This window comes from Lycium barbarum, chromosome 4, assembly GCF_019175385.1.
Source record: "Lycium barbarum isolate Lr01 chromosome 4, ASM1917538v2, whole genome shotgun sequence".
In the NCBI taxonomy this organism is placed as follows: domain Eukaryota; kingdom Viridiplantae; phylum Streptophyta; class Magnoliopsida; order Solanales; family Solanaceae; genus Lycium; species Lycium barbarum.
This window is the reverse complement of record NC_083340.1, coordinates 117,355,710-117,378,873: the sequence shown is the minus strand read 5'-3', so window position 1 is coordinate 117,378,873 and position 23,164 is coordinate 117,355,710. Positions and strand designations below refer to the sequence as shown.

The 23,164-nt window shown below is 34.6% G+C and overlaps 2 protein-coding genes across 2 annotated transcripts; both read right to left on the bottom strand.

Moving 5' to 3' along the window:
• Positions 1-2,851: 2,851 nt before the first annotated feature.
• On the bottom strand, positions 2,852-12,434 carry LOC132636273 (uncharacterized). Its single transcript, XM_060353053.1, has 3 exons — positions 11,761-12,434; positions 10,311-11,531; positions 2,852-6,642 (listed from the first exon to the last, which is right to left on the bottom strand). The coding sequence occupies exon 3, from the start codon at positions 6,464-6,466 to the stop codon at positions 5,039-5,041; it is 1,428 nt and encodes a 475-aa protein (XP_060209036.1). The 5' UTR covers positions 6,467-6,642; positions 10,311-11,531; positions 11,761-12,434; the 3' UTR covers positions 2,852-5,038.
• Positions 11,119-14,722, bottom strand: LOC132637697 (endochitinase EP3-like). The gene is made up of 3 exons (XM_060354751.1): positions 14,652-14,722; positions 11,761-12,095; positions 11,119-11,387 (listed from the first exon to the last, which is right to left on the bottom strand). Exons 1-3 carry the CDS (start codon positions 14,720-14,722, stop codon positions 11,119-11,121), a joined length of 675 nt encoding a protein of 224 aa, XP_060210734.1.
• Between the last annotated feature and the right edge of the window lie 8,442 nt (positions 14,723-23,164).

Sequence of the window (23,164 nt, the reverse complement as noted above, 5' to 3'; positions counted from 1 at the left end):
TCTCAACCTAAGCACATCTACTCAGTCTTTTAGGATTTGAAAATTTCATTGATGTGCTCCACTACTGTAACTTTACTTGTTTTCACCTTTTAACCTAAGATTGCATCATTAGATAGGGTTCCCATAAAGTACAATCAATTTTCAATAGGCTTTATTCCTATTCCTTTTTTCAACACCAATTATTTGTCTAAATTTTAGATAAAAATTCTGCTAAATTGAACCGGGACTTCACATATTAAAGGGAAACTATACCATCCTCCAATAATTTTCTCCCGCGATTGCATGTGAGATGAACTCGTCTCGACTTGCTGTTGTAACAATCACTTGAAGCCCGAAAAATAGCAGTTTTATCATCATAATTTATAATCACAAAAGATGGCACTGATTTTCTCCATAAAGGAATTAATATCTAGCATAATACTTCTAATCCAGACAATTTTTTTCTCAAGTAGAAGGTATAAATTTGTATTCCATCAACTAGTCGTCATCAATACCAGACCAGTTCAATGTATCCAACAAGGATTTCCTAGGGCTGACATAGCAAAGTTTATGTCCTTCAATTCAACAAAATTATATTAGACAATCCAGTCTATGTACTATGCCTCATACTTGCAATATTCGAAGAGCTTTCCTATGATTTGGAACTCAAAAATCATGTTGTTGCTGAGTATAATGCACCAAATTCATCATATAAATTCATGAAAATCCTTCAACTTATAATGGAATCAATATTATTTCCTCTTGATCTCAAAATAATATTCTAACTTTCAAGTATTGATATGATCTTTACAAATAATATATTCATATCACTATACAAACTCGAAAGTATATTTTTCATGATTTTTGTACACAACATATATGTACACCAATTTTCATGTATAAATATAATGATTTTAAATAACACATATCATGGCTACTAACAATCTTGAAAACTTAGCTTGAATAGTCACCGATGAAGTGATAAATATCTCTTTCCATTATGTGACAAATCATCCTTCTAATAAATGTTTGTGTAAATTAATCTCAAAAGTGTGAATTTTATTTCTGTTGTCTTGAAAGGTTTCTGAATTATCTTGCACTTATTACAAGTAAGATATCAATAACGTGTTTCTTTTCACAAACAATAATTCATCAATTATTTACCAAGGGTCAAATGGATCTAAAATTTACATGATTCAAACGTTCATGCCCTATATCAAGAAACTCCATAATATAAGGAGAAATATTTTCATTTTGTCACAATCTCAAAATAATGTTTGAGCTTTTAGGCATATATATTATCTTTTCAAATAATATGTTTCGTATTCTTTCAAGAACTTGAAATTCACATTTTGCAATTTTATGCATGCAACATATATGTATATGCAAATCAATTTGCACATTTTTCATCTTCAAAGAAATCATATGTTATCTCTAATTAATCATGTGCATCATTTAAGATTATCACAAGAAGGATCATCACCTAGCATTAGATTTCACGAAGAATCACAATAGGCAGAGAATAAATAGAGATTAGAGTTTAGAAGATAGAATCCAGATTTTATTGACAACTTTCCTTTTGATTATGACTTTGATGTTTTCTAATTGGTCATCTCCATAGTCAACGTCAGCAAAATAATCTGAAATTTTGAGATCGCGTTCTGCAACACTTGATCCCAAATATTTGGCTTCTATACAATGTCACTTTTTAGGCTACGTTTGATAATTCCCCATCAACACATCAACCAGATCTTAAAGAATCTTCAAGATTCTTCTATGGAAAAAAGAAGATCTTGATGGACCTTACTCCTTAAACATTTCAACCCATAGTATATAAGTCTTGACGTTTGTTTTCTTCACTTTTCCATATGAGAGAATTTTCACAAAGATATACACTAACTATTTCATTTTCTTTTAATAAATTTCATGTAACCTAATATGTGACAAGTTTTATCCCAATGAATTCAACATACCAATTGAAATCTCCGTATCTACACTTTAATGTATGTATTTGTCACTCAACCCATAGAGACAACTATCTTCAAATTGTTAAAACAAGGATAATAATATCTTCCAACTGCTCAAACTGAAATATCATCAAATTGTTAGAGTACAGATGATCACAATATTAGAAACTCAAAATAGGACTTGTTTGGCTTAGAGGCACGTCAAGACGTTTCTTGAAGATAGTTGGAGTCTCTCCCACGAGCAAACGGAAGAACAAATGACAACTTCGGGGTTCAACTAAGCCACACAATAAGTAGCATTCAAGAACATTGTTCTTCTATTCTTGAATCGGTTTAGCATAATGCACTAAATCTTTGCATCTCCAACAACAAAATTGCTAAAAAGAAGTATTGTCTCTTTCTCTGTTCCCTTTTAACATTTTCCAAGGTTGTACAATTTCCCATGTAGTTTAACTGTTTAAGTACCTTTCTTTTTTATAAGTTTTCTCAATGTTGTTAGAATTGTATTTAATTTTGGTTGGTTGTATGTTGAGTATTATTCGGATTTCAGAGTTACACAATCGGAAATGAACTGAGAAATACTTATTACATAAGTGAGCAAGTTTGGATTAATTAGTGACTTTAAAACCGATCATGACTTTGATTTCGAAACTGAGAAATGATTATTAGATAACTGAGCAAATACATGCTTATTAATATATTATTTTCTTATATTATAATGAATTTATGTAATTACTTCGTAATTGACTTAGACTGTATTTTTTTTTCCACTATATGTGATGTGAAACGGGCTCGGAAATCCATAGAAATTGAAGATGGGTTCTTCAACCCCACATGAACACCAAGAACAATTATGGAAAGCAACAAAAAGGATACAAAGATTAAGATAATTGTTGGGATAAATACACACCTAAGTAATTAATTACCTAGACATATAAAAATGCAACCAATAATCTCGAATCTAGGATAAGAAGAAAGAAAGGATAAATCTAGAATTGAAATGCAATCAATTAACCCAAAGAAACAATGAAGAGAATCTAGAACGAAGTAGATATTCGCAAGCCAAAAGTTGGATCAAAAGTTGGACCCCAACTTTTGCCTTAACCCCAGGCAAACTTTTACTCAAAATTAGGCCTTAAGGCAAACGTCGGCCTTAAGGCCTAATTTTTGCCTAAATTTTAGGCCTTAAGGCTGAGATTTGCAAAATTCCAGCAATATATATATATATAGGCAGAGTTTGAAACCCAAATTATGCCCTGTGAATCCCAACTTATGCCTTGCGATTTTTTTTTTAATTTTTCACTGAGCGGGGGTTCAAACCCGAAACCAAGGGGCTGTTATCGAAGGGCAAAAATTAAAGACCACTGATTTGAGGGGAAAAAAATTAAAGACCACCACCAGCGAAGGGAAATCCTGCAAATTGTGTCTAATATCTTGAAGTTCAGAACGAAGCCTCCAATTTTATGATGGTCACCCTGTATCCCATCATTTCTCCTTCTTTAATGAAATTCGTCCTCGCATTTAAACCTTGAAACATAAAATAAAGATCATGCATTAACTTAAGATCACCATGGATATAAGCAAGCCTCAAAAGTAACCACACGATCAACATGTGTACATATTTATGGTAAACCCAATCATCTAAGGACTCAATAAAGACAAGTTTGCCATACAATTCAATGATTAAATAGATCAAAGGACAAGAATTAGCATAAGAGACAACATACACATGAAAACCACTAAGACCTACTCCAAAATTACACACAAAGTGTGCCTCATTATATGAGTAATCAAATGAATCAACTCTCATAGCTTTATCAAGTCCAAGCGTAAGTCATGAATACAAATCATTCTTGACTTTACGAAACTTAGAAACCTCATTGGCTAGGATACCCCCAAATAAAAGCTCAAGGTTACCATTTTTCTTGTAAACCTTCACAAATAAATCAATGAAGTTAGAATTGTTGGGCTCACAACATTCACTCCAAATATCAAATAAAACAGTCTTATCCCTTTTCCTAGAAGCATTAGCATAATCAATCAAGAATGTTCTTTCAAAGTTTGGAATTGAGTACGTAAAGAAATTAACAGTAGTGGTAGCATCAATCACTTTACCTTTCTTTTTGCACAAGTAGTCACTAACTTTAAGAATCTCTCCAAATTCTTTTTTTGTCACTAGCACACTCTTCAACATCCTCAATTTCAACTTCACATAATGGATTATCATACATTTTGAAGCCATGAGAAGAAGTCATGTCATTATGATACAAAATATTATAGTCAAAACTCAAACCACTATTAACATCAAGTATCTCCTCAAATGAAGTCAAATTAGTTATAAATGAATCATGACTTTCTTCATCCCATAAAGGAGGACCATCATATGAGTCAACATTAAATTCATCCTCACTAGTCAAAGATTCACAATCAAGTTGATTCACACAATGATCTTCAATAAAAATGCAAGCTTTATGGTTAAATACATTAGCAAGACATAGCTCTCCAAATTCATCAATGTTAACATCACTAGTTTGCAACTTACTATCAAGTTCACAATAATAACCAACCTAATCTCGACAACTCAATTCAACTAGTAGATGCTCACAACAAACTTTAGAATCATCATCACAAGCTAAAGAATCATTATGCTCAAAAATTATATGACCAACTTCTAAACTCAAACTTTCATCAAAGTCATTCAAAGTACTTAGAGTAGAAACTTTAGTCATTTTACCTTGAAACTCTTCAAATAAATTTCTTTACCTTGATCTTGCTCAATTAAGCCCATAGATTCTCTTGAAAGGGTACCTTGTTCTTCCAAGTTCTCCAAAGATGAATTTTCTCCTTTTGATTGCTCCTTCAAGTGCTCCTCTCCAAGATTTTCTTCACAAGACACAAAATAACTAGAGAAAGCAGAAAAGTTAGGAACATTAGAATAAGAAAGATCCTCACTCTCAATCTTTTGTTTTCCCTCTTTCTTTTCTCTCACTTTCTTTTTAATCTCTTATCTTGTGACAACTCACTCTCTTCACTCAAATTTTCGTCTCCTTTTTCCACTCTAGAGTTGTCACTTTTCTCTCCCTTACTTATGTCTATCTTTCTCTCTCATCCTCACTTTTTCTTGTAGTATTTTTCAAAGACACTCTTAAATTCACTTGCTCTTTTAACACTTCATTTGGCTCCAACGGTTCAAGCTTGATCACTTTTTCCTCCATCTCCAATGTGTAGTGATTCTTCCTCCCACTATGCATAACATCTCTATCATACATCCAAGGTCCCCCAAGAATAATATGGCAAGCATATATTTGCACCACACCACAAGTTACTTCATCTTTATAGTCTTCAATCATGAAAGGAATTTTCACCATTCTACTCACTTTAAGTTCACCACATTCATTCAACCATTGCAAACGACATGGCCTAGGATGATTAAAAGTCTTTAACTTCAATTCCTTCACCAAGGTAGCACTAACCAAGTTATCACAACTAGCACCATTCACTACCAAAGTGTACATCCATCCCAAAATAAGGCATCTAGTGTAGAAAATATTATGCCTTTGTGTACTTTCTTCCTCTTCATTCAAACAAGTAGATAAGGATCTCCTTACGAGCAAATCTTCATTCCCAAGCACAACCTCATCATTTGTATTTTTCAATAAAGAAGTACTACTTTCAACAACTTCACCAAAGGCACAATTTTTAGACCCCACAACATTTTCGACGCAAGAAGTATCATTTTTATCACAAGTAGACAATTCGATATTTTTCTCAAGAGGTGACACAATTGCACAAGTACAAGTAGGAGTAAGCTCCTTCAAAGAAGGACTACTAGAACCAACATGATTTTCATTCACATTCTTTAAACAATTTCTAGCTCCCAAAGATTTATTACAAGACACACTTTTATCGCTACTAGCTCTAGAAGTATAATTAAGTGTAGCCAAGTTACCTTGCATTCCACTCGAATGCTCATTGTTATAAGTAGCAAAGGACTTTTCTTCTTTAGACATGAGATATGCTCCAAGGACTTCATTTGACTTGTAAAAAGGGCTCTTAACATCATGTCGATGGTTGACACCATAAGAAGAATCTCTTGATCTTCCTTTCGAATGAATATATGACAAAGGATTCACATCTTGATTATTCCTCAAGTCTTCTTTCTTGGCGTTATTCCTTGTTTCATATTTCTTCAAACTTCCATCATACTCTTCCTTTCTACTCCGAGTAGATCCTCTATTATATTCTTCACAATATTTTTCTCGAAAATATGTAGGAGCTAATTTCTCTTCCATGGGCCTCTTAAATTCTTTCCACTTTGTGTCGGTACTTGGGTTATCTCTATACCTTTTTCTCATCACTTCGTTCCACCATCGATAAGCATGATTTATGAACATGTCGGTGGCATAAATTACTCTTTGAAGGTTAGAAACTTTGAAGATGTGAAATGTCTCTTCAAGCACTTGGACCCAATCAAAGTATGCATCCGGACAATCATTCCCGTTGAAACAAGGAAGCTTCATTTTACGGAGTTCCTTCTCTTTAATCACATTTTCTTCATATCACCACTCATACCATGTATCAAAACCATATTGAAAATAAGCCGGTTCATTGGATGAACTCCACCTTTCATTTCCTTTCATGGGACCACCACTTGAATTCTCATTACCATCCATGTCTACCTTTTAATTCCTTGTACCTACAAAAGACATACATGAAAAATAAAGAAGATTGGTTAGGTAAACAAAATGGATCTCACAAATCACTCCCTTAGTGTATCACTCAAAATTTATATCACTCAACACTCGTGTTTACACTCAAGGCCGAAGGCTTTTATGGCCACTCTCAAATAAGCTCACCACTGTTACACCTCAGAAAAAAAAAATTGAGTCCATGAAATAATTCTGCGGGTGAACAGTAGACACGGATGAACAGTATCCGGTGAACAGTAAAAATCAGAAATTAAAAACCGAAAACAAATATGATTTTTTTCATTTTCTACCTCTCTCTCTCACTCTAAACTCTCTCTAAACCCTCCCAAACCTTCCTAAAAGCTCTCTAAATCTTTCAAGTTGAATTCCTCCAAATCAAAGCAAGATTTCATCTTAGGAAATTGAAAACTAGTTAGGAAAGGATTATAGTATTTGGTGCTTGATGTGTGGCTGATTATTGAAGCTTGGAGCTAGGATTTTAGTTGAGTTTTCTGGGCAATAAGGTATGTAATAAACTCTATTCTTGTTAATTAAGTTATTCATGGGAGAATTCCCTAGTTTAAAGTGAAGGGAATTATGTTATGAAGTCATAGATTAGTTGGTTGATATGGTTGCCGTGAGGGTTGTTTTTGATTGGAACTTTGAGAGATTTCTAGGTGCTTATATTGCTATATGAGGTTGTTGATATTGTTGTTGATGTTGTTGATAAGTTGTTGTTCTTGAATTTGAGAGAATAAAGTGTATAAAGATATTGTATACAAAGCGTATACCGGGCTGTTTTGTGCCGATATTTGGGGCTGTTTTATGTAATTTTCGTGGCTGTTTGTGACAATATTTTGGGGCTGTTTTATGTAATTTTCGTGGCTATTTTATGACTGTATTTTGGAGCTATTTGGTATAATATTTGTGGTTGTATTGCGATGATATTTTGGGGACTGTTTTATGGTCGTTATGGACTGTTTTGTGGGCTGGAATATCGGGGGATTGGCGGTAGTTGTTGTTGTTATATTATGGATATACGAAAATAAAGAAGTGTATACAAGCATTGGCATCCGAATGCATGTTGGGCTGTTTTGGGAGTAATTTAAGAATGGATTTAATCCTAGTTTGATATGAAATTGTTGGTATTGTTGTTGTTGGTATTTTGATTGATGTTTGGCTAAGTTGGAATTTCGAGGATTGTTAAGTTTACAGGGGAAATGCTGCCCAATTTTCTCTAGAATTTACGACGCGTTCTTATAGTCGATTAACTAATGTTAATACAAATTCTCCCGTGAAGGTAACGATGTGACATTGGGGGAGGGCAAGTGAACGACAACATAGCTAAACGACAAAGGTATGTGAGGCTAGTCCTTTCTTTCTCTGGCATGAATCTTATAGCTTGACTCTCTTTTTATCTATGAGTTTCCTTAAGTTCCGAAAAATATGAGTCTATGTCCATAATTAGCCACACAAGGTAATGAGTAAAGTATAGAAATCCTAATACTCATGTTGTGATGATCCTATGATATTAATGATGCTATTTATTACTTACACTCACCTTATATGCTAATTCCTTCAAGGTGAGGCAGGATGTCAATGAATGTTCCATAATGACGTCGGAAGCCACCGACCTTACGTCACTCCGATATAGTTATGGCTTTTGATTGGGCTCTTATGCATGCTTTATATATATATATATATGTATGTATTTTCTCACACCGCGCCGCGCTATAGTCGGCCGGGCAGGCACGTAGATGTGCACACCACTATAGTGGGCAGCTTATACCCCGGACGCAGGAGGCCTGGACGCAGGCTATGATTATCACACCGCTCCTACATGGACGGGCAGCTTATACATTATCACACCGTACCTGCATGGACGGGCAGCTTATATATGTATAGATACATGACATGATAAATATTATGAGTAAGTCAGCATGCATTATTTCAGTTGTATTTGATAGCCAGTACAAATTGCTCTTTCTTGATGCCTCCTTATCTCATTGATGCCTTCATATTTCATTGATATATTGTTACTGTTTATGCCTTTCATACTCAGTACAATATTCGTACTGACGTCCGTTTTCTTCGGACGCTGTGTTCATGCCCACAGGTAGACAGGGAGGTGAGCTTGATCCAGATTCTTAGTAGCTGTCAGCTGATTGAGAGCACTCCATTGTTCGGAGGTGCTTATGTTTATTCCTTTGGTTCCTTTATGTATTTCGCGCACGACGGAGTCTTGTTCCGTCTATATGTATAATATGTCAGTAGAGGCTCGTAGACGCGCAATGTGGGTTAGATGGTCTCACAAGATGTTATTATTATGTATATATTATTTTGACGGCCGAGAGGCAAATGTATATAAGTATTTATGTTTCTATATAAAATATGATTTTCCTACAATTCGTGTATAAAATTGGTAAAAGGGCATTAATTGAGTAAGATGAGTATTAGAACGAGCGGTGCTCGGTGGTTAGCCCCGGGTGCCCGTCGCGGCCCTATTCGGGTCGTGACAACCACTCTTTGCCTTTTACCTCTCAAGGGATGTCCACAATCTCTTCAAGAACCAATCAATCTCAAATTCCTTCAAATAAGTATCCAAGTATCGGTTCGGAGTGAAAATTATGTCATAACAAAGAAGGATAAATAAAACTAACGGGCTAGGAAATAAAAACTACCAACGAAACAAAAGAGAAAAGCATGAAATAAAGTGGTACAAAATAAAATAAAAGCACTCAAAAACTAATTTAACATTAAGTATGAACTAATACTCAAAGTAAACTAGCTAGAAATAACAAGAAAAGATGAGAAAGTGAAGTTGAAAATACTATATCTTAAATGAAAAGGGCTGATTTTGGCTATTTCTGAAAATTGTGGCTATTTTTGAAATTTTTGTAGTCTTCTTCTTCTTTCAAACTTCTTCAAGTTTTTGGCTCAAAGATTTTGATCAAAACCACATCAAATCTTTACCAAATGACTTGAAATTTTAACCATAGCTTCACAATATCATTATCAATAAACCCCAATAATCAATTTTCCCACCAATCAAGGATTTTAACAAATTTATTTTTCAAGTTTCTTCTTCAAGCTCCATTAATGGTGGTCATGGAATTTTTGGGTTTTCCTCTTTCCTTTCTTACTTTAGTCAACAACAAAGCACCAAATCAAATTCAACTTCTCAGTCACGGATTTCCAATCAACAAAACCCCCCTTTTTGTGTGTGTGTGTGTGTGTTTATTTAAAAAAAATAATCCAGATTTGTTTTTGAAAACTTTCAGAAAATAACAATGTCAAGGATTAAGAATTGTTCTAACAATTCTTTAGTCTTGCTCTGATACCAATTTGATGTGAAACGGGCTCGAAAATCCAAAGAAATTGAAGATGGGTTCTTCAACCTCACATGAACACCAAGAACAATTATGGAAAGCAATAAAAATGATAGAAAGATTGAGATAATTGTTGGGATAAATACACACCTAAGTAATTAATTACCTAGACATATAAAAATGCTAGCAACAATCTCGAATCTAGGAGAAGAAGAAAGAAAGAATAAATCTAGAATTGAAATGTAATCAATTAACCCAAAGAAACAATGAAGAGAATCTATGAACTAATTAGATTAACATTCAACTACGAAATATAATCCAAAGGGAAAAGAGATATGAACTCTTACATGAATTAGCTACTTGTAATAATTCAAGAGAAGTTCAAGAGGAGGTATGGGACAATCCCCAACTCTCAAAAGAGTAATCTACACTCATAATCCAACATAATCTATCCTCCAAAATAAAGACATAATAGCTTATTTATACTAGGGTTCATATCTAAAAAAACAAATATTAAAATACCCATTAACTTATGGCCTCTTAATTGAAGACCAAAGACATGGGTCTCTCTTATTTTGGGCTTCTAATTGTCTTGGGCTTTACTCTTCATTCTTTAAATATCCACATAAGCATATTGTGGATCTTGAAGTTCGGAACGAAGCCTCTAATTTTATGATGGTCACCCCGTATCCCATCAATATGTGTACATAATATAAACTCAAAGAAATCAAGATAATGTATTGAAAGCTTAATGTGCAGCAGCTGTTTTTTCGCAAGCTGCTAATAATAATGGTTTCAGGTAAAACCCGAAATGAAGCAAACATAATCCTAGAAAAACAAATGTTCCTCATTTGCATCTCCATTTGTGGTATAATTATATACACTCTATTCCAAAAAAAAAATAAAAAAAAATATGCTTTTATACATCTATAAATAATTAACTCTAAAGTTCTCATTTACATATCCTTAATGAGATGATTCATAGCTACAAAAATATGGTCAAGATGCATCACATAAACGTATGGAGGGAGTATATTTTATTTAAAACAAAATCAAGTATAATAAAGTTTTATTCAATTTTCATAACATATATGTGTAAGCCTGACAATCGTGTAAGTAATTAAAAATATATGGTTGTTGTTTTATTCCAACTTCCTAACAGGTAAGATTATCCCCAGTGTCGACACCAAGTTGTTGACAATATTGAGTATAATACTCAACCCTTCTGGCAACAGTCTGAGGGTTGCCACCGTCACATTCAATCCGACCATTAATGGCTCGAATAGTTGGACCAAAACCTTGGCCAGAAGTAATGAGAGAATGACAATTGTTCATCCAATACCACAAGGCTGTCTTGAAGGAAATAACACCATCTCTTCCCACTATGTCAGGGTCATTTAGGCCATCAAATCCAATGGCTTTTCCTGCAGGTCCATAGTTGAAGTTTCATGATAGTTGGATGGGTCCTCGACCGTAATAGTTTTTGCCTGAGACACAAGGATACTCTGTGTTGTTCTCATCACAATAGTCTCCTGAAGGACCATTTATCTAATTTATGTAGCACATATCTGTGTGTAAAATCAACAAGAAATTAGTCGTACGTTAATTAGATTGTAAATAAGAAATAGGAATAAGGAGTCTTTATGTCGCGTTACCACGGACTCGTTTCAAAAATATACGCCACCTAAGGGCTTTACTAGGACTAACTAATAAAAAGCCTAGGACCGGAAATAACATCAACACATCTTCTTTTTTCACAACATGGATTAAGGGAAAAGCAAGTAAGACAAAGCTTACGTCCAGATTCATGGGTTACATGAGCAAAGAAAGCAGCAATCTCACGCTTAGAATCATCAGTAGAACCCACAGTTCCAAAATTAGAATTAGATTTAAGAGCTTCAAGGAACTTAGCCCTTGTGTAAAACCCTTTCCCTTCACAGTTAGAAGCAGCTTGATCAGCTATGCCATTAAAAAAATGCATCAGAGACAATAGTAGAAACTGAACCTTCATTGTTTGATGGTGAATTATTACCAAAACAAGGCCCTCCTTGACACCCTTTCCCACAAAAATCATTTCCACTTCCACAATAACCCCATTGGCTGCAACATAAATCTGTTGAACAACCACAATTCTGTGCCAAAATTAATGATGGAATAGCTAATGCAAAAAGAAGAAAGAAATAGGAGTAGTAGTAATGTTTTCTTGATGAAGAGAAGTTCATTTTGACTAGTGTGGAGGGAAGTCTGAGCCCGTTTGGATTGACTTATAAGTTGCTTATAAGCTGTTTTCAGCTTTTTTGAGCGTTTAACTAGTCAGCTTAAAGTCATTTTGTGCTTAAAATAAGCTCAAAAAAATAATTTGGCCCATTTGACTTAGCTTATCTAAAGCAGCTTATAAGCTGAAAACAGCTTATAAGTAAAAAAAAATAAGTTAGACTACCCAACTTATTTTTTTTAACTTATAAGCTGCAAACAGCTTATAGAAATAAGCACATCCAAACAGGCTCTTAAGAAGGCAGAGATATTTATAGATGTGAAATAATTAGTTAATTATAGATGAGCCACTATTGTTGAATTATTCAAAATTATATTGACCAAACTTTTTCGTATGGGTTGACGTCTGACCTTTTTGGTTTTGAGTCTAAGACTTTGTCAAAAAGTCATATAAGTTAGGAGTAGCTTTTTCTTAAAACCTCTAGAATTGGACATACCACCAAACAAGATGCTTTGAATCATAAATTTAAGTTTTACATACTTATAGGTAAGGATCAAAAATCAATGCGAAATTTTCATGTAAAACTTATTCCAAAAGAAAAAAAAAACACGATGATACGTAATAATTAAATATATTCTGAATTTCTTATATAGATACATATTTGTCAAATATAAACGTTTAGATTTTTATAATTAACATTTATTTTTAAAATTTAAAAGATCTAACTGTATAATTATAATGACAAACAAACATGTCTTGGTAATTATACAACGTAATAATTACCAAGCTTTGTAATTACTACCCTAGTGATTACACCAAATCCAATTACGTGGTGACTTTCCAAACAGACCCTTATATCATTGAGCTCTTGTCAAAGTTCAACTTTAGGCCATAAATAACTTTGAGCCGCCCGGTAATGAATAAAACTAATATCCAAATTTTATAGAAAAAACATTATGCTCGATCCATTAATTAAACTTTTAGTATTGTATCCATATTATGTGATGGCTTAACATTTAGGAGACCACAATCCTGCCAGTATAATAAATGGCCCACATATAGCGCTAGAAAATGTCAAAGTATTAGCATATATTTTGTCAAGTAGTTATCATTGATCTATTCATCATTAACTCAAATACAGTAAATATAAATTAATAGTATTACTGTTGTAAAACTAAGCTAAAAGAGTAACAATATAAAAGGATAAAAGCAATAGAAATAGGAAGACAAGAGATGAGAACTTTCTTATTCATCCAATTGTGTTCAAGTGTTAGTACATCACATATCATACCCCTATTTATACTACTACATAGAGGGGGGGGGGGGGGGGGGGGGGGGGTTACAAGATTGTCTTGAATATGTCATTAACCCCTTGAGAAGGTGGGGAAGAATATGGGATTGTGGGAGATGAATGAGGGAGTAGTGGAGGTGTGGTATAACTTCACATAATGGTGAAATAACTCCTAGAAGTTATGGACATCTACATTATTATCATATTTACAACACTCCCCCTTGGATATCCGATAATGTGCCTCGTTAAAACCTTACTAATAATAACCCTGTGGGAAAAATTCTAGTGAAGGAAAAGAGCACACATAACTTGTAATACGCATTATTTGTTGCCTCGTTAAAAACCTTGTCAGGAAAACCCAATGGGACAAAACCTTGACCAAGGAAAAAAGAGTGCAGCGCGTATCCCCCTGATGAAGATCACTTTATTTCTCAGAGATGACACATCCCAATCTTATATATCAGCTTCTCAAATGTCGAAGTTGGTAATCTTTAGTGAACACATCCATCAAATCATCAATTGAGCGTATTTATTGAACACATATCTCACCTTTCTAAAGATGATGTCTGGAAAAGAACTTTGACGAAATGTGTTGTATATTGTCACCTTTGTTATATCCTTCTTTAAATTGAGCTATATTGTTGAAATCTTCATTTCCAAGCAAACATCATACTATTGCAAAATGTACTGAATAATTGATCTCAGCTAGACACTCATTACTGACTTGCTTTGTAAGTAGCTATCACATGCAAATTGGTAACTCGCTTGAAGAACAAACTTCGTGTAATAATAAAAATAATGCCCTGTATTTTACATAACCAACAATACCTTCATAATATTTGTTAGGATAAACAAATCTATACTAATAATTTCTTCTGCAGTATGCAATAAAATATACTCATTATTATCATGAGGTCAACATGATCTTTAATTATATTTAGCGACATCACAATCATTGGGGTACTCAATGGAATCGCTTTAATCTATATAAAGATTTGATGAAGCTTTATTTTCGTGAACCTTAAATGCTTCAAACCAATTAAATCCCTACGGATTTTCTTTCATTGTCTATATAGCCATATTGACAACAATTAATCATACGCATTCAAAAAAATTATATATTGCCAGACTGATAGGAAACCCTATTGCATCCACCATAGGAGAATACACACATCTCCATACAATAATGTCAGGACTTTGCCAAAAACCTTTATGCCACAAGGCACAAGCCGTATTTCATAGAGAAAAGACATGTTTTAGCCCCTGAACTTGGCACGAAAACTCAGTTTGGAAACTAAACTTAACTTTTATTTATTTACCCCCCTTAAAAACTTACGTTTTAATTATTTTCCCCCTCTAGTGGCCCAGACCAGTTGAGGGCTGGGTAGTGTTAGACATGCGCGAGCTAATTGGTCCACGTATTTATTTAATTCCCCAAATTATTTTTACCCGTCCCCACTTACAAAACCCGACCTAGCCCCAATTAACCTGACCCATCCCAAACAAATGACCCAAGTCGGTTCCCAATCGACACTTTTCCCCTTTCCACTACACAACCAAACCTCCACAAACCGATCATTGCAAACTTAAAACTCCAAAATATACGTAAATCTTGTTGTTTCTGAGTGTTATTGAAGATTAGTTAGCCACAAAGGTACACGATTCTTGTTGTTCTCGTTAGGGTTTGTCTCGATTTCGATAGATTTCGATTTTACAGTTTTTTAGTTGCAAAAATTTTATCTTTAACTTTGTTTTCTTTTTTCTTTTTTTTTTTTTGGTGTAAATGGTAACTGAATCTCGTAATTTTTCATTTGTTTTTAATTTTAGGTTTTGTGAAGAAAATGGGCGATGTGTTTGTGACTTTGAGGTTTAACCGCGGAGGTAATTTAGAAAAACCCCTCATATTAAGTATGTTGGAGGTAGTGTGACAGATTATTTTGATGTTGATCTTGATAAATTCTCTTATTTTGAGCTTGTTTACTATGTTAAAGAAATCGGTTATAATGTTTCATCTTGTTGTGTATATATTAGACCACCTAAATGTCGATTTGTAGTAGAAGTTAAAAGTGATAGGGACATTATTGGTATTTCACCTCAATTAAAAAACGAAGATATTGTTGTAATTTTTGTGACTCATCATGTTGAGGAACCTATTGTGGTCCCCCTGCTCTTCCACCTATTACCCCTATGGGTGGGGAATATTTTACTGCTTTTGATAACCCCACATGTGAAGATATAAATCAAAAGGTTGGGGCAGGTGAGGGTAGTCAAACATTTGGGGGTAGCGAAGGCTTAGGGTTTGAAGAGGTTGCTGGTCTTGATGAACCCTTGGGTGGGACTGAGGCTGCTACTGCAGCTGATGATGATAATGATTCTGACTTAGAAAGTGAGAGTGAATCTGAGGAGTCTGACAATGTAGTGGTAGAGGAATGTGAAGAAGAAGAATTTGATAGTGATGTCCATGAGGGGGATAGGAATCTAAGGAAAGATAGGGTGGCTCTAAAATCAAAAAAGAAGAAAGAAAAGGCTAAAAGATCTGAAGGGATAGATTTAGGGCCAAAGGGTGTAGATATGGGACATGATGAATATTTATCTAGGAGTAAGAGTACATTTGAAGGAAAATTGGGTGGGGATGATCCATTTTATGACTCAGATGAACCTGTTAGCTTTGAAATAGAGACTGATGATGAAGCTGATGAGAAAGATGTGGTTGAAAAGCCTACCAAAAAGTCAAGGAGACCAAAAAGAATTAGAAATAGGGTTATTTTTTATCCTAAGTGTAAAGAAGTAGTTTGGGAGACTGGTCTTGCATTTGAAAGTGCTAAACAGTTTAGGAAAGTACTTACTAGGTATGCAGTTCAAGAACATGTAGAGTTGGATAAATATGTCAATGAACCAACTAGGGTGAGGGTAAAGTGTACTGCTGGCTGTCCATGGTTATTGTTTGCCAGTTTTCATTCTAGAACAAAAGATTTGTTGTGAAGAATTATAATCTTGTTCACAAGTGTAATGGCACAACAAAGAACAAGTTGGTAAATTCTTTGTATATTTCAGAAAGGTACAGGGATAGAATTATTTCTGAACCTGGCATTAGAATTTTTGAGCTTCAAATTTGGTAAGACAGGAATTAGAGGTGTATATTGGTAGGACTGTGGCAAGGAAAGCCAGAAGCATTGTTTTGCAACAAATCATGGGTGACAATGTAGAGGAGTTCAAAAGAATTTTGGATTATAGGGATGAGCCTTTAAGGACTAATCCAGGTAGCACATGTGTGGGTAGGCTGAGTGAAGAAACTTTTGAAGGTGGAGTCAAAAGGTTTTAGTTCTTTTATATATGTTTTGATGCCATGAAAAAGGCATTCAAGGCTGGTTGTAGGAGGGCAATTGGGTTGGATGGGTGTTTTTTAAAAGGTGTTAGTAAAGGGCAAATGCTTGTGGCTGTTTGTAAAGATGGGAACAACCAGATGCTACCACTAGCTTGGGCAGTGGTTGAAGTTGAGAATGCTTTTACTTGGAGATGGTTTGTCAACATTCTAAGGCATGATCTTGAGCTTGGAGATAGGACTGGTTTGACAACTCTTTTAGATATGCAAAAGGTGATGTATTCTTGGTTATTGATTTCTGAAAATTTTTTCATTCTCTTTAACTTATGCTGCTCTACTGTCACCTAATATTTTTTTTACATGTTATTGTAGGGTCTGGATATAGCCATTAAGGATTTGCTGCCAAATGGAGAACAAAGAATGTGTGCAAGACATGTGCTTGCCAATTTTTCCAAAAAATGGAAAGGCATAGAGATTAGAAACTGCTTCTGGAGATGTGCTAAGTCCACATATGAGCAGGAGTTGCAAAAAAATATGGATCATATGGAGAAGTTAGGTGATGGAATAAATGGAGACTTGTTGTATTACAACATAGATAGGTGGTCCAAGGTCTACTTTAAATACCTCAGCTATTGTGATAGTGTTGACAACAACATGGCCGGGAGTTTTAATTCTTGGATTTTGGGGCCAAGGCACAAGACCATTATCACAATGCTTGAGGAAATTAGAGTCAAAATGATGAAAAGGGTAGACAACTAAGAGAGTTTTCTGAGACTTGCATAATAAACATCAGCCCAATGGCTTTGAAGGTATTTCAAGAGAACACATCAAAGTCAATGAAGTGTACTCTTGAATAGAATGGTGAATATGGCTTTGAGGTCAAGGACAACTGGGGTAATAAATTCATAGTAAATCTGAACAGCAATACCTACACTTGTAGATCTTGGATGCTGAAAGGTATTCCTTGCTGTCATGCCATAGCTGCACTTCATTTCAGAAAATTGGAACCTATTCACTATATTGCACATTGGTACACTAAGTACACTTACCTTAAAACATACAATTTATTCATTCAACCTGTTACTAATATGGCAATGTGGCCAAAGTCAACCAATCCTCCTGTCCTCCCACCTGAGATTAAAAAGCTGTCAGGCAGGCCAAGGAAGTGTAGAAGAAAGGAGCAGACAGAAAACAAGACAGGGAAGCTGTCAAAAAGAGGTGTTGAGATGACCTGCAGCTTGTGTCATGCAAAGGGTCACAATAAGAAGGGTTGTCCTATGAATCCACAATCTGTCAGAGGCAGAGGAAGGGCAAGGGGGAGAGGGACAAGTACTAGTTTAACAAGGTCAAGTGTTGGTTCTTCTACAGTACCAAGTAATTCCCAACCAAGTAGAGGAAGGGGAAGACCAAGAGGTTCTGCCAAACAGGTAAAAACTTTCCTTGCTATTTACTACTTAATTAAATATTACGGTCTTATATTTAGTCTAACTACTTAAATATGAATTAGGCCATGGCTGCTGCATTTCAATCTGGAAGGGGTACAGGACAGTCGTCTACATCACAAGTATTACTTAGCTTGTTAAATTACCACTTAATCAATTTTACAATTCTAAGTGTTTGACACCTTAAATGTGACTTAGGCTTCTGATGCAAGTGCATCAGTTACTGGAAGAGGAGCACCTTTTAAGAGGCCAAGAGTTGTGGGAATGGGAGTGCTTCAGACCCAAAGTGGTTTCAAAATTGTCAATGTAAGTTTGCAACCTCATTAACCATTTAATGCAAACAATCTAGCCTAATGGAGATCTATTTTATTAATGCAGCCTGGAATGGAAAATCAGTCTGCAACCATGCCTATGAATTCAGCAGTAGTCACTGGTAGTCTTGGACATCACAAACCAAGACCAGGAGGACTAAAATGGAAAAGGAGTCCAGCTATAACACAACAAGGTCTTCAAGAAATGAGTGGACAGAAGAGAATGAAAACAATGGCCAAAGCTGCTGAGTTGAACTCTTTAAGTCAAACAAGTTCATCAACTGCCCAGAAATGAAATGGAAAAATGAAGTTGAATTAGTTTAGTCCTGTATGTGTATGTCTTTGGTACTGACTGTTACGCAGCAGTGATTGCAGGTTTTAATGTTGTTTTTGGGAAACAATTATGGTAAATGATGTACATTTGTCAATTATGTTTTTGTGAAACATATTAAGCAGCTGTGACTTCAATTTTGCCCTGTATTGACATTCTATTCTTGCAATATTAAGCAGATGTGACTGCAATTTTGTTGTATATTTCCTGGTTTTTTGACAGTTCAGTCTTGCAATGTTGTGTATGACATTAAATGCATAGAGAAGCTGCCCAGCTGTGACTGAAATGTTGTGTATAAATGCAGTAAACTTTTCTGAGCAGTGTGTACACATTTGAGCAGTGTACAAATTTGAGCAGTCAAACACATTGAATGGATGCAAGTAAATGTATTATACAGATTTGAGCAGTCAAACACATTGAATCTAAGTTAGTAAATGATGGTAGTTGGTACTTGGGAGTGATGGTCAAAACCAATGAATCTGAGACATCATTAACTACTTGATCACACTAACACTATAACTCAACTCAATTATAAATAGGCATTCTTTCCATCTCACTTTCACTCAACTCAAATAACTCTTAACAAATATAGTGATATTAAAGAGGCAGCCTTCATCTAAGATGGATGACATTCGTTTGACTGCATGTTTTGACAAAGAATTGACGAAATCGTACGTCGAAAAAGACGATTTCGTAAGTGTTGTCGTATTATATATTTTCAATTGTTCTTTTACCTTTTTTGGTAATAACATGTTTTTTTTGCAGATCCTTCCAACTGACATACTGGAATTTCTTCCAGACACCGACAAGGACGCTGTTGTTCATTACAACGATCATGAGTATAATATGAAATACAAGGTTGGCGTATACACGTGCCTCGCTCAAGGCTGGAAAGCCTTCATTGATGCTGTCGGATTAGGGATAGGAGATGTGTTGTGTTTTAAGGCATGTTTAGATGAGAACCGCATAGTGTTTTTTGTTCATGTAAAGGAGGATCCGGAGATCGTAATGATAGATTAGGTCTCCAGATTCTCTATTTAAAGTAATTTATAAAATTTCTCGACTTTTGCTATCATTTTCAAGGTAATATTTTCCATAACAACAAAATTCTTCAACAAGAGCATAAAGTTCTTCCATGACATTTACATTACAACAAGAGCATGAAGTTCTTACATTACCTACTATGCGGTTACAACATACAACAACATAAATTCAGTTGATTAAGGAAGCCGCCAAAAAGCCAATAAATATTCCCCACGAAATCAAAAGCAACATCCTTGTATTTGCAAGTTTCTCCTCCAAATTTAGAACTTTTTCAAGTCAAATTGTCGTTTACTCTTCAAGCCAATTAATTCCTCCTTCATTTTGTTCACTTCAATTAAATGTCTAGCCTCAATGGCAATTAATTCTTCTTGTAATTTGTCCCTTTCGATCTTGACCGCATCTAACGACGACGTCAAATTTTGAACACTATTCCACTGAATCTCAGGGAACAATTCGTCTTCCCATTCCCAAAATCCACAAGAATTGCCCTTAGGCCTCGGACATTTGTGGAATTTCCATCCGGGATTACTAAGAGTCGATGAAGTGAGGTGTTTTGCAATGGTGCCACAATTACATTTTACGTGAGATGAACAGCTACCTTGAGACATTTATGAACCAACAATATTTTTGAATTCCGCAGAGAGTGATTATGGACAGAAATTTGGAGGAGAAATTTCGTGGAGAAATTTCGTGGAGGAAGAATACATATATGAAGGAGCAATGGTGTGAGCAAGAGGAATTTCATGAATGGAGGAAAAAAAATGGGGCTGATGAAAGTGAAGATGAAGATGAAGAAGAAGATGAACTAGGGTTCAAGGGTGGTGGGTCGGGTGGGATTAAAAGGGGTAACAGTATTATATCCGTTACCCCCATCGATTTTATTAAAAAAAAACGTTCAAAAAAATTAATTAAAGCGCGGCTCAGGTACTGTCAAACTCGCGCCCTGGTCTGGGCCACTAGAGGGGGAAAATAATTAAAACGTAAGTTGTTAAGGGGGGTAAATAAATAGAAGTTAAGTTTAGTTTCCAAACTGAGTTTTCGTGCCAAGTTCAGGGGCTAAAACATGTCTTTTCTCTATTTCATATTTACAGTTTTTATTTCTCATTTTACTTTTAGCACAAGAACCCATTTGTACCCCACTAACATTATATCTTGAGGTCCTTGGACTATAGATCCAAAACATCACTTTTTCAAGTGAAACAAAATATACTTGAACTACGTATTTTATTTGCCCAATCATTATATCTGTCCACATCCTTCGACAGAGTTGAATTCAAGATCCTCATCACCATTATAATGTTGAGCGCTATATTATTTCAAAGATACCGCCGAAGGTAATTTGATATCGGTTCCAATGCGACATAAATTCTTGAGATCTCTTCATTTTCCATCATTTTCAGGTACATGAACCTTTCCCAAGGTTTTATGAAGTATTATGTCGTGAAGCACTTGCCTCATTATGTGACCATTTTAATCATTTGCTCCTCTCATTCATCTAGGAGTTTTATCTTTGGAACCGATCGTTCTATCGCCATAGACTCTGTCCTTTCAAGACTTTAATTCTAACTGGAGCATTTGCAGCTGAAATATAATATTCACTTTTGGGTCAGTAAATGCGTTTGGCAGTTAATTTGAATTATCTTTTCAACGAGGATCATACCAGTGATAATTCATTACATATACCTTATTTTACAGTCGCTTATCATCCCTCCCCTAATGTTAGGAAATCTAACATTTACCTCTCAACCTTATTTGGGGACCCATCTTTGTGCGTTGTGGTGGAGCAATTAAATCATATACCGCACATTTAAATTTCTAGATGGGAATTATTTGGTTCCTCACCCTGAACCAATTGTAATAGGGGAACTTATTATAACTTGTTGGCTTGATGCGTACAAGTGCTGCTACATATTAAATAATATATCTCATCCCAAATTTTGTTTTGAGAGTTTGTTCTCATAATCAATTGTTTAGCTATAATTTGAGGCATAAAATTTCTGCTAAACCAACTTGGATATAAATCAGCATTGTCAACATCATTTCATAATTTGGAATCGTGCTCTTAATTTAAAAATTTGAGCAAACAACCTTGCAAAAACCAAATTGCAAGTTGATATCAAATGCACAAGTGACCATAACATAGATGCATCTATTAAAACCATATAATAGTAAACCGGTCCACATGGCAGGTGACTGGACCCATATATATATATATATGAACGAATTAGAAACCAGGTTATATAAATTAGAAAAAGGAAAACAAAAAGAAGCAGATAGCGAAGATGAAGAAATACGTTTATCTAATAGACAACCACTAAGAACAATACCGAAAGATTCGACAACTGAACTAATGAGTATAGAAGACCATGGAGCCCTAATATGTAATGAAGATAAAAAATTAGGAACGATAAAAATACTTGCAAGAATTAAAATAGATGACTATGAAATAGAGACATTAGCATTAGTAGATTCAGGATGTACTAAATGTATAATAAATAAACGAAGTCCACCAAATTTAATAGAAGTTCTAGACAAACCAATTGCAGCCATGCAAATGGATGGAACTCATAATATATATAAACATTATGTTCATAAGGCATACATTAGCTTTATCAACACTTGTTCAGAATTTGATAAATCTAGTTATAAAATGGATAAAATATGGGTAAGAGACTTGAATATAAATATAGACTTTGTCATCGGATTAGACTTTATGTTACATAACAATGGAAGTTGCATGATTACAAGAGATGGAGTAATCTTTCTAAAAAATATTACTCATACTCCAGTACAAGCTCATAAAACTGAAACTAGAATCAGACATAAGAAGATCTCTACTCCAGACCAAATAAACCTGCAAAAGAAAGAAGAGAGTTGTTGTAAGGATTGTCAAGACAACAATACATGCTGTAAAAGCAAAAGAGAAATAAAGAATTTAATTCTAGAAGAAGAAGAAATACTAGACGACGATAATCTAATAGGAAAAAATTATACTTTAATAGACATAGGAACAGAATTATATAATTTTAAAACAGGGATAGAAAGGATAGGAGTAATAAAAAACCAAAACGATTTAGATAATATAATAAGAATACTAGATGAGATAGAAATTATAGGAGAAAACCCTTTAAAACATTGGAAAAATAACAAAATTGTATGTAAATTAGACATAATAAATCGAGAATATATAATTAAAACAACCTCAATAGAAGCAACTAACCAAGATGTGAAAGACTTTAAATTAC